At 41.7% G+C, this 12757-nt stretch overlaps 1 protein-coding gene across 3 annotated transcripts in view; it reads left to right on the top strand.

Moving 5' to 3' along the window:
* Nucleotides 1–12757, top strand: part of SPATA17 (spermatogenesis associated 17) — a 108851-nt gene that overhangs the window by 17116 nt on the left and 78978 nt on the right. For all 3 annotated transcript variants that reach the window (XM_029047406.2, XM_029047405.2, XM_029047408.2), the window contains 2 exons: nucleotides 4082–4132; nucleotides 8605–8708. In XM_029047406.2, the coding sequence (XP_028903239.1) occupies nucleotides 4082–4132; nucleotides 8605–8708 (155 nt within the window). The remainder of the gene's footprint in view (nucleotides 1–4081; nucleotides 4133–8604; nucleotides 8709–12757) is intronic.

The following is a 12757-nucleotide window of genomic DNA, read 5'->3' as shown; positions in this document are numbered from 1 at the left end:
AATTTAAATGTCTGATTTTTCCGCCTTATTACAGGTGAAGGTAGAGGGAGTTTAGTAGCTAGGAAGGGACCAAGGGCTGGCACATTAAGGTGAGCTAGGATTTGATCATTGGAGGAGAGCTTGATGAACATTAAAACCTGAATGTATGTGGTTTGTTTCTCCTCCTTCCATGTCCAACCCCCGCTCACTGCGGGGTGAAGAAGGGAGACTCTGGGGAATGACTGCTGGGGTGATGCAGTCAGAAGTGAAGGTTTCTGACCAAGGAGCCTCCTGGGGCTTCCTGTACGGTAGGCAGACTCAGCAGGAATCTGAAAACAGCTGGTGTGAGATAATAATAATAATAGTATATGTTAAGTGCTTACTAGGTGCCAAGCACTGTTCTAATCGCTGAGGTAGATACAAGGTAATCGGGTTGTCCCCCGTGGGGCTCACAGTCTTCATCCCCATTTTCCAGATGAGGTAACTGAGGCAGAGAAAAGTTAAGTGTCTTGCCCAAGGTCACACAGCAGACAGGTGGCGGAGCCAGAATTAGAACCCACATCCTCTGACTCCCCCAACCGTGCTCTTTCCACTAAGTCACGCTACTTCTCAAAATTATGGTATTTGTGCCAGGCACAGTTCTGAGCACTGGGGTAAATAAACAAGTAAATTGGATTGGACACGGTCCCTCTCCCCATTTTGCAGATGAGTTAATTGAGGCACAGAGAAGTGATGTGACTGGCCCGCGGTCACACTGCAGACGAGCGGCAGATTCAGAATTAGAACCCATGGCCTTCTGACTCTCAGGCCTGGGGTCTCTCTACTAGGCCATGCTGCTTCAGGTATAGATTAGATATAGATACAGATTGGAGTTGTGACTTGGGACACCCTTGAAGGTGGAAGCGGACCACGTAGTAGTCGCCTTCGCTTTCCCCTTTTCTTTTCAGAGCCAGATCCTAAAACATAAATGGGGCATCGATAAACCGTCCAGGAGAGAGAGACTTTTCAACAGCTTCTCTTCGTAATCAGGTTTGGGGGTCCGAAGACCAGGCTTCCCATTCTCTGCTTCTTTTTGATCGTCTCACTTCTGATCCAATAAGTCATTTTGAGGGTTACTTTTTATGGCGAGGCGCTTTCCTCTAAACCCACCTGACTGAGGAATTGATTGGGATTATTCTCTTCATTAGTTAGAATGATGTGCTCAAATGGTATTTTGATTTGGGCTTTTAATTGCTGGAGTCACAAGGTCATTTATCAAGCCAGGATCCTTTAATCATCTGGATTTTGACACATCTGGCTCTTTCGCCACAGATGCTTTTGCATTTCATTCGAGTTAAGAAAAGAATCTTCCCGGATAAACTTGTTCTTTTTCTTAGACTTTAACTGTCTTCTCTGGTCTATAAACTTTGAACTGTGAAAGTTATTTTTTTTTTAAAAAAAAAGGTAAAGCGATGCCTTTTATTTACAGATCGGTCTTGATTGGGAAACCACCCGAACGGTCTTGGGGGAGGGGGGTGGGTGATGAAGGGCAACTGGTACGGTGGCCAAGCTAAGCGAGAATCCTGAAAATAGCTGGCTAATGTGGGCAGGGGAAATCCCAGCAGCTACCAAATCATCAACTTCGAAACCGCCTCCTGATCTGTCATTTTATGTCATAGCAGCGGCACTGTCCCGCAGTCATTTGGGTGCACATTAAATCCTTGTGTGGACTTCACAGTATTGCAACCGCGTTCATCTACTAGAAGCAGCGTGGCGCAGTGGAAAGAGCACGGGCTTGGGAATCAGGGCTCATGAGTTCGAATCCCAGCTCTGCCACTTGTCAGCTGTGTCACTGTGGGCAAGTCACTTCACTTCTCTCAGTTCCCTCATCTGTAAAATGGGGATTAAGACTGTGAGCCCCACGTGGGACAACCTGATTCCCCTGTGTTTACCCCAGCGCTTAGAACAGTGCTCTGCACATAGTAAGCGCTTAACAAATACCAACATTATTATTATTATTATTACCCGGTGGTGGCCCTGTGCGATAAGCAGGGACAAGAGAATGGGGGTGCATCAACCCCTAGCACTTTGAATCAATTCGTTTGCCCAGGTTCTCTGTCTCAAAGTCCCTGATAAGCGGAAGCTTATCGGTCGTCTCTGACAGGCGACTTTAACGTCACAGATGCGAATCGGGGCAATAATATAGTTCCTTTCCCAAATTTTTACAGTAATCAATCACACTTATTGAGCGCTTACTGAGTGCAGAGCACTGTATTAAGTGTTTGGGAGAGTACAATTAAACAGAGTTGGTAGACATGGTCCCTGCCCACAATGAGCATGTAGTCTAGAGGAGGAAGTAGACATTAATATAAATACCTAAATTAGTATAAATTATTATACGTTCAGAAGCGCGGTGGTTCGAGGCGGGGCGAGTAAAGGGAGCAGGTCAGGGTGACGCAGAAGGGAGGGGGAGAGGAGAAAATGAGGACTTTGTCAGGGAAGGCCTCTGGAGGAGATGTGCCTTCAATAAGGCCCTGAAGGAGGGGAGAGTCATCGTCTGTCGGACGTGAAGAGAAAGGGGGTTCCAGGCCCAGAGGCAGGATGTGAACGAGAGGTCGCTGGCGAGATAGACGAGCCCGAGGTACAGAGGATGGGTTGGCGCCAGAGGAGCCAGGTGTGTGGGTTGGGTTGCAATAGAGCGGCGAGGTGAGGTAGGAGTGGGCAAGGTGACTGATGGTAAATATATTGTTGTTATAATACATCATAATGTATTAGCAAACTATACATAATGTAGCGACATAATTACATAAATTGGGACTTGGATTTCTGATATTTTTCTTCTTCCTCTTGAAGACCTCGTGCCGTTTGCCTCATTAATGTTGTCTGAATGAGTCCGATATTTAAATATTTATAACGCACCTTGATTAAACTGAAAGAATCGTGCCTTGCTCGACGCGACGAAGAAAGAATTTCAAATGAAGTAGCATCGTTGTGTTCATTTGTAAATAACATATTGCAGCCAACTGTTTCTTAATTGCCCAGACTGTTGATAAATAATCCAGTCCTGCTGCTCTCCACAGACAATTTGCTTTGGATCAGACCAGGCAATTCAAATAACACTAATTACAGTGAAACCCTTTTATAGTGAATTCCTGTTTGCCATAGGGAAACTGGCCTTTTCATCAGCGAATAGCTCTCTCTCTTCCAATTGGGTCAGAAGCATTAAAATGTGGAATGCGCGTTGCACTGAGTAAGAGACCTACACAAGCATTTAACATACTTATCTTACTTTTTTTTATGATACAGCGGTGAATTATGTTCATTTTGCATTTGTAATTAGAGGGCGGAACAGATGTGGAAGCTTAGTTTAAAGCGATATGTCCATTAAAATAACCTACGCTGCCAAAGGATTGTTCACTATAAAAGGAATGTGTCACTGTGAGGGGAATGGGGCTTCATTAAGAAAAACCATCGAATTTTAGGAAGTGTTTTGCCTATCAGATGATTTGTGCTAAAATGCTGTGGTTACATTTATGATTTCTCGATGTTAAAATGAATATTAAATGAAACAAATTTCCCCGGGATTACTCAAGAGGCAGCTAAGTACATAACACTTTATACAGATGGTTTGAAGGCACAATTTTGCTCCATCACTGCATCCGTATCCTTGAATGATTTCGACTAAAGACAGCATTTCTTTGAATTTTTCATTAAACCAGACGTATTGAAATATGAATTCCTTTTATGTTTCTGTGAGTTTTGGCTAAAGGAACCCCAGTGAATAAATCATACAATACTATGTGTCACCAGCACTTGTGAATATTTCTCCTTTGTTATTCTATTCTCAGTAGAGCACCATTGATTATCAAACTCAGCGGAGAGCATTTTATGATCATATATCTCCATTAGCTCCTAGTTTGACTATCATAGATTTTCCCGGTTAAGCCTGCATTATGTATTAGGAGGTCTATGCCTTCAATACAAAGTTTGATTTTATTCTCTCCAAGTCTAGAACTCTTATTATGTATTATGTATAAAGATTCTTATCTTTTATGTGTAAAAATAAGAGTACTGTCTTTGTGTAACTGAAATGTATGCCGTCTTTTTCTTTCTTGATTCACAGACAGAATATTTTAATATGAAGATGAATTTCTACAATGAAATGGCTGTCAGGGTAAATATTTCTTCACTTGTTAAACAAATGAAAAGTCAATTGTGCTCCGAATTTGCTTTTAATAAAATGAGCAAACCAGAATAATATAAATTTGATTGATATGCTGATGGAATAGTAGCTAGTGAAAAACTTGGTTATGCCAAGTAATCTGGGCGGCATTCAGAAATTAAAAGATAATTTAAAACCTGTATCGTATATGCATTTTTGAGTTTGAGTTAAATATTTCCGAGTCACAACTGGAGAGAGAGCTTAAATGCGACCCGGAGAAACAGAAATAGTGCGTAAGAAGAAGCAGTTCAATGGTTTTAAAAAGGCAGTATCATTATTGACGGGGCACTGTGGTCCAGGGGTTAGAGATTTGAAGATCATAGGCTGTGTCCCATGTTCCTATTGAAATTCTACTAGTTAGAAAGGGAAAGTGAGTCAGATAAGGAGTCGGTAGGTAAAATCAGATCCAAGTCCTCTCAGCCTCCCCAACATGAAGCTCAAAACTTTACAGATCACTTTACTGTAAAAGAGTCAGATGTTCCGGGTTTTCTAATCCCGGCTCTGACACTTGCCTGCTCTGTGACCTTGGGTAAGTCGCTTCGCTTCCCCGGTCCTCAGTGACCTCGTCTGTAAAATGGGGATTGAGATTGTGAGCCCCACGTGGGACAAGGGACCGTGCCCAACCCAATTTGCTAGTATCCATCCTAGCGCTTAGTAAGCGTTTAACAAATACCATAATTATTAATTATTATTATTATTATACCCTTATGAAATCATCATGCTGCCAGGTTTGGAAAGTAGAATTTACTTTCAGAAACCAGAAAGAGCCTAAACTGTAATGGGAAGAGAAATAGAATTTTGTAGGCCTACAGCAACTCATTTGGAAAGCGTGGTTCTTAGGCCGGTTTCCCTCCCAGAGCATAGAACCGGTTCATTTATATCATTATAAAAGTCATAACAGAAAAAATGAGCCGGCTAGATATTTAAGTGACATTCGATTGGCAGTCACTAGATTTTAAGCTTCTTGAGGACAAAGATCCCATCTACCAACTCAAGGATATTTTATTCTCCCAAGCACTTCATACAGTGATCCACATACAGTGAGCTCTCAATAAATACCGCTGATTGTCTGAAGTCAGAAGATCTGGTTTTAGCCCTGATTCTGCTATTGGCTGCACCCTGCCCTCGTCATGAAACCTGTCTGAATCTTACATTTCATATCCCAGCTCTGCCACTTGTCAGCTGTGTGACTGTGGGCAAGTCAGTTAACTTCTCTATGCCTCAGTTGCCTCATCTGTAAAATAGGGATTAGGTTTGTGAGCCTCACGTGAGGACAACGTGATGACCCTGTATCTCCCCCAGCGCTTAGAACAGTGCTCGGCACATAGTAAGCGCTTAACAAATACCGACGTTATTATCTGGAAAATAATAATAATGCTTGACGCTCTTCTCTGTGAACTTTAAAGACATGTGGAATGACTAGTAGAACTAATATTGGCAAAGTACATGTTACTTAACAAAAAAAAACCTTTATAGATTCGGAGGATTAATAACACTAATGACATTTTTATTAAATGAGTTTCCTTTCCATGATTCCATTTTTATTTAAGGATTGGGTGGAAAATCCTATTGTCTTGTTGTCTGGCAGTACTCAGGTTAATATGAATTTTTTTGCAACTAAAATATGTCCGTGGCAGGGGAGGAACCTTTCTATGAGCAGATGGCTTTTGATGTATCAAGATTTTGCCATTTGTTTTAATGCTTAAAATAAATATCACTTAGAAGATCACTTCCATTTTGAAGTTACTTAATGAGGAATATGCATCATTGATTTGACTAGCTTAAGGGGTCATTTAGAACTTGCCCGTTAACAAGCTGTGATCTGCTGAGCACACGGTGACTTTGTTTAAAATGATCTGTTCGGGGCTGATCAATGACAATAATTGTTTTGTACCAATCACTTTTGAAAGTTGATAATTACTTTGAAGGGCGTGTGCACTGTTCATTTTTGGCAAGTGTTAAAGCATTCACCTTGGGATTTAAAAGCAACTGTCATAAAACTACGTCAAAGCAAAAAAATTATCAAAACGCTTACAAAATTTTTATCATTATTATTATTATCATTAGTAATTACAGTAATGGTATTCAAGTGCTTACTACGTACCGAGCACTGTGCTAAACACTGGGGGTAGTTACAAGATAATTGGATTGGACATAATCCCTGTGCCACGTGGGGTTCGTTATCATTTGTGTACATTCATGATGTTGTGTACTTGAAATAAAAATGCTATATTAAAAATCACATTCATAGAAATCATATTCATAGCCCTAGAGATAAATATCTACAACCTTGAGTAAATGTCAACCGTATTTGCTGACTGAAACTTACATGAGCAACTGAAATAGCCATACACAGCTAACTCCCAGTTCCTCTCCTGCACTGATCACGTGTTTGGTCTTCTCACTTTTTTATAACAGCTATGATAAAGATTTTGTTTTCAACTCTTCAGCTAAGTGTTATTTTGCACGGGAAAAGCAAATACTGGGAAAGAGTATCCGGCTGGCTCAGCCTAACCTCTCAGAGCGGTTGGTAAAACAAATCAAATTCCTCGTCTTCCGCCTCTAGAATCTTCAAAATCAGTTAGCAGTGGTATTTTTTGAGCATCTCCTCCTTGTAGAGTGCTGTACTAAGTGCTTGGGAACGTACAGTAGAATGAATAGGCTTAACCCTGCCTTCAAGAACCTTCCATTGTAGCTGGAGAAACGGGGCGGGTGTATGTATGGGTGTGTGGCGGGGGAAGAGCGCTGTAGGGGATGGGAAGGTGGATGATGATTACTTGAAGTGTTTAGGTGCTGAAAGTATCGAAGTGGCACAGACAAGGGCCGAAATGGTAGTTGGAGATATAAAATGGGCCAAAATCAACTTGAAAAGGCCTCTTGGATGTGGTGTGATTTCAGTAGGGCTTTGAGGAATCCCGTTCGTGCCCGTGGCCCAAGATATTGGTAGTTGGTGGTTGACATTTGAGGAAAAGCAGTGCCATTTATCAGCACCCTGGGGGTCTAAACATACTAATACTATGACTAATAATGATAATAAAATCATATTTTATGCCAAGCACCGTACAGAGTGCTGGAGTAAATGTAGGTTAATCAGATCTGACAGTATGGGGCTGACAGTAAAAGAAGAGAGGAATGCATTTCATCCCCATTTTACAGATGGTGAAACTGAGACACAGAGAAGTTAAGCGACTTGGCCAAAGTCACACAGCAGGAGGCAACTGGTAGAGTTGGGATTACAGCAGTCATCAGATGAGATTTGTCTACGTGTGGCATTTCAGCATTGGCCTGGTGGAAAGAACAAGGGCCTGGAGTCAGAGGACCTGTGTTCTAATCTCAGTTCTGCACTTACCTGCTGTGTGACCTTGGGCAAGTCATATAACTTCTCTGAGCCTCAGTTCCATCATCTGTAAAATGGAGATTCAGTGCCTGTTCTTTTACCTACTTACACTTTGAGCCCCAGGTGGGACCTGATTATTTTGTATTTACCCCAGTGGTTCGTACGGTGTGTGGCACAAGTGATTAACAAATGCCACAGGGATCATTATTAGTGATTTCAGAAGTTGGAAAAAAGTAATTGGACTACACAGTGATAATGGTGGTATCTATCAAATGCATTCTTTGTAGTAATAGCATTTATTAAGTGTGTGTGCTGAGCACTGTACCAATTGCTGGAAAAGAATATGTAGGTGAGAATTGGACTTAATCCCTGTCCCTTGTGGGACTCACGCTTTAAAAAGTGTGCTGAATACTGTGTTAAGCGCTGGGATAGATACAGTATAATCTGTAGGGGAAGGAGCGTGGCTCGGTGGAAAGAGCCCGGGCATGGGAGTCAGAGATCATGGGTTAGAATCCCGGCTCTGCCACTTGTCAGCTGGGTGACTGTGGACAAGTCATTTAACTTCTCTGGGCCTCAGTGACCTCATCTGTTAAATGGGGATGAAGACCGTGAGCCTCACGTGGGACAACCTGATGACCCTGTATCTCCCCCAGCGCTTAGAACAGTGCTCTGCACAGAGTAAGCGCTTAACAAAGACCAACATTATAATCAGATCAGACACAGTCGCTGTCTTACACGCGGCTCGCACAGTAAGAGGGAGAGAGAAAAGGTGTATAATCCCCATTTTATAGCTGAGCAAACTGAGGCAGAGAAATCTAGTGGCGTGCTCAAGGTCCACAGCAGGGAAGTAGCAGAGCCGGGATTAGAACCCAGGCCGCCTAACTCCCAGTCTTGTGTCCTCTTCATTAGGTCATGCTGCTTTACGTGCGATCGTATCATATGCTACAAAAAGCATGCAACTTGAAAAAATATTTCAGTGTTTGATATCAGTTCCCAAGTCCTCATCATTTCAATGAAAAGAGACAGAATTTAAATGCTCTTGTTTTTCGCAGCACTGTCGTAGAAAATAAAGTATTTTCTTTGATAGATTCAGAAACGATGGCGAGGCTATCACACCCGGAAAGAGAAACATAATTATTATGCAAGGAAGAAATACCTAGAAGGAATTTCCCGAAACAATGAAAATTTAAGGTGATGATCAGCAAGTACACTGTGGTAAAACTTTGATTTCTTTAAAAACATTTATCATTTAACTATTCTCTGCCTATTCAGTCTCCTGCTACCAATACAATCAATCAGTGGTATTTATTGAGCACTTTTTGCACTTAGGTACTCCCTAAGCACTTAAGTGCTCACCCATCTCCTTCAACACATCTGTACGTATCTTTATACTCAGTCGCTTCTCCTCCTATCCGTAATGTATTTTAATATCTATCTCCCCTGATGGACCGTAAGCTTCTCAAAGGCAGAGATCATGTCTTCTCTATCGTACTCTCCCAAGAGCTAAGTAAAGTGCTTTTAACAACGAAAGCGTTCAATCAATGCCATTGATTGATTAGAAAGGTACGCACGTGTCTAGGCAGAGCTGGGACAGTGCCCGGATTTCTTAAAGGTTTGTCGCAGAGGAAAACTCCTGCATGTTACTGCTCTCTTTCCTGTTGGTGTTTATCTGTGGTAAGGTTGTATTCTCTGGGCTCCATCTTCAACTGGGGAAGTGGAGGTTAAAGTGATCAAATGTGGGGTTATTTCAGCTTTCAACTTTCTCCATCCCTTTTCCCCAGGATTGCCGTAGATTCGGGCCAGCCGTAAGTTCTGAAATTCTGCTTCCAAGCACATGCTTGTATTTCTTCGATCCCCGGGCCTGTGGTTGCGATTCTCAAATTTTGAATTCTCACTTTATATTCTTTCTAATTAGTCATATTGATTAAATCTTGACTTTGGCCATTATTCTGTTGAGGGCTTTTGTAGAGCTGGCGCTTCAGATGTGCACATTGTCCAGAGGTCATTGGGGTTTTCGAGACGAGGTTTGCTCCTCTGCTCCAGTGACCTTTGGAAAATATAAGCAAATCTTGGCTCCTACTTCATGGATCTTGAATTTTTTTCTCCCCTTCCCCCCATTAATAATTGGTAATAATAATCGTGGTATTTGTTAAGCACTTACTATGTGCCAGGCACTGTACCAGGCTGTGGGATGGATAGAAGCAAATCGGGCTGGACACAGTCCCTGCCCCACTTGGGGTTCACGGTCTCAATCCCCATTTTACGGATGAGGTAACCGAGGCCCAGAGAAGTGAAGTGATTTGCCCAAGACCCCACAGCAGACAAATGGTGGAGCTGGAATTAGAACCCATGGCCACCATTCAATTCCCTTATCCCACTTCCACCGAGGCTTGTTTGGAGGGTTTGCTTAGTGCCCGCGATCTACCCAAGAGAGTGTCTGTTATCCAAAATGTCAAACTCTGGGTTCCACAAGTCCTGTGCTCATAGTAGGAACTGAGGAAATACAGTCGAAGACGATGATATTGAATGGGGTGATGAGTCATGGTGATGATAGGTATATTTAATCAGAGGATTGAGGTTTGGATTTCTTGTGGAATTTTTTGTTTGTTCGTTTCCCTAGACGAATCCTCCTCACTGGTTGAGAGCTTTTGGTGGTCAAAAATAAATCATTCAAGAGTGAAAATAGCGATGTAGGCTCTGGTTTTTGTGAAGGACTTCTGTGATGTGACTTGTTTTGCTAGACAACATTTAGAGGTCAACACAAGATTTTCAGGCACTTTAGAAGATATGTTTTTTAATGGATATAATAAAATAATTGATCAAAACTGTTACCCTGTATTAAAACATCAATGAATTTTCTATGAAGGGGAATTCCAATAGTAGATGTGCATTATAAAGTGATAAATCATGAGTCAAACTACAGCAGTTTCTAAAACAGATATGTCCATTCCCGAGGATGGCTATACAGTCATACCGAGGGACTCTAAAAAAAAAAAACCCTTGAAGGTACTAAAAAAAGTCCGAAATAATAGCATTCTAGCACGTTTATAAAAAAAAAAACCACAACAAAAGGAAATGAAACTGGTGAATAGTACTATCTTTATATTTTGTGGATACAGTATTACTAGAGGGAACCCATGGTGCAGAGAGAGTGTTCCAAGATTATAGGGGAGAAAAAGGTAAAGAAGAGAAAGTAAGAGGCAGAGCAAGAGACAGATGCACACTCGCTCGTTAGCATACCTGTATAAATGTTCACACTTGGCCAGGTGATCCTCTGGTCCCCCTGCTAAGTGGAGTGCATCTTTTTGTTGAAAAGAGAATGGAAATTCATTCGTTCATTGGATCATATTTACTGAGTGCTTTACTGTGTGCAGAGCACTGCACAAAGCACTTGGGAAAGTACAGTACAATAAGCGGTGACGTTCCCTGCCCACAATGAGCTTACAGTCTAGAGGAGAGGAGATGACTGATACAAATAAATAAAATTATAGATATGTACATAAGTGCGGGGGGGCTGAGTGGGGGGAAGAGCGAAAGAAGCAAGTCAGTGTGACGTAGAATGAATAGCAGAGCATCCACTGGTGCCCTGCAAAATAACAGGAAGAACTTCAGGTGTTAACTTAGTAATAACCAAGCTCACAGTCTAAATAAGACGGAGAAGAGGTATTCCTATTTTACAGATGAGGAAACTGAGGTATCGAGAAGTTAAGTCACTTGCGGCAGGTCACGCAGCAACAGTAAGAGAACTGGGATTAGAACCCACATCCCCTGACTCCCGGGGCCATGCTCTTTCCACCGGGTCACACTGCTGGAAATCCCAGAGAGCGGCCTTCTGGAATAAGGACAGCGGCCGAAGCGCTTCCAGTCGGGATCCAGACTTCCAGTAGAAGCAAGGGAGGGGCAGGCTGGTCTGTTTCCCTCTCTCACCTCCTGCTTCCCTGCTGCCAGCCCGCTAACTTCCTGAAACCTTGCAGAACCTAAGGGAGGACTCTGTTTGCCCTGTTGGCCGTGTTTTGGTTTATCTGCATTTTTCCATTACGGCAATAATGGTGCTTCAGGGAAGCGTTTTCCTATCCCCAGGTTTCTCACCATCTTTGGCGGTCCTTAATGTGTATAATTTGGAAAACATCAGAAAGTAATTCATCTGATCCTTGATGACGCTAAATGATGGTGATGGAATGTTTAAAGTTAGGGACCCCAGAGAAGCAAAGAAGGAATCTCCACCAAAAGGAGAAAGCTAAAAGGAGTGCTTTATTCAGGAACAGAACTACATATAGGAGAGAGAGAGTAATCATTAAGACTTTTCCTTTGTTTCCTCCTCCTCTGCAACATCCCTCCCCCAGCCCACCTCCCCCCACAGTTACTCTCTCTAAGGGAGAATATGGTCACAAAAGCAAGCTTCACTTATTAGTAAAAATCATATTACATTTGATTCTGCATGACCTTGTGAAACTAGGCTAGGCCTGGAAGGAAGGAGCCTGGGGTTCTAATCCCAGCTCTGCCACTGACAAGTTAAACTGTAAAATGGCTATAAGCTACCTACCCTCACTTTCTCAAGTGTGAGCCCTTTATAGAACAGGGACTGTGTCCAATCTGATTATCGTATATCTACCCCAGTAATTAGTAAGCACTTAATATGTAATGCATAATAATAATAATATTAATAAAAAAAGATCTCCAATTTTTCTGGCTCAGTTAAAACTATGGCTGGAAGCAACTTAGAATAACTTTCAAAGTTATATTATCTTTTTCAATCCACTAAGATGTAGTTTAATATACTGAAGCAATAATTTATGGCTTGAAAGTGTTAATGCAGCATTCCAAAATGTCTATCTTACTCCCGAAACACAATTTATAAACTGGGAGAGTCTGGCTCAACCTAACTCATAATTAAATTATTTTAAACTCAAGCTGAAAATGGCAGAAATTCTTAGTTGGGCACAAGTTTATTTTAGGGGCCTCTGGGTGATAAGATTCGTACAATTATATCTTTCTACCTTAAAAATATCCATATTCCCCTAAATTGAATAATCATGTGAAGTCATAAATGCGTGTATTATTTTTATATATAGGAAATACATTCCACCATTGTAAGCATTGGCAAAATGGTGACATGGGGAGATTTGCCAAGAGCAATTAACGTAGGTTATAATTCCCTATGATGTAGCGGAATTAGCATTCCGTTTCATGTGAAGCAATTTCTAATCCTTGATAAGCAAATGGACATTACTTCTCATAAA

Source organism: Ornithorhynchus anatinus, chromosome 19, assembly GCF_004115215.2.
Source record: "Ornithorhynchus anatinus isolate Pmale09 chromosome 19, mOrnAna1.pri.v4, whole genome shotgun sequence".
NCBI lineage: Eukaryota > Metazoa > Chordata > Mammalia > Monotremata > Ornithorhynchidae > Ornithorhynchus > Ornithorhynchus anatinus.
This window is presented reverse-complemented; position numbering and strand designations above follow the sequence as displayed.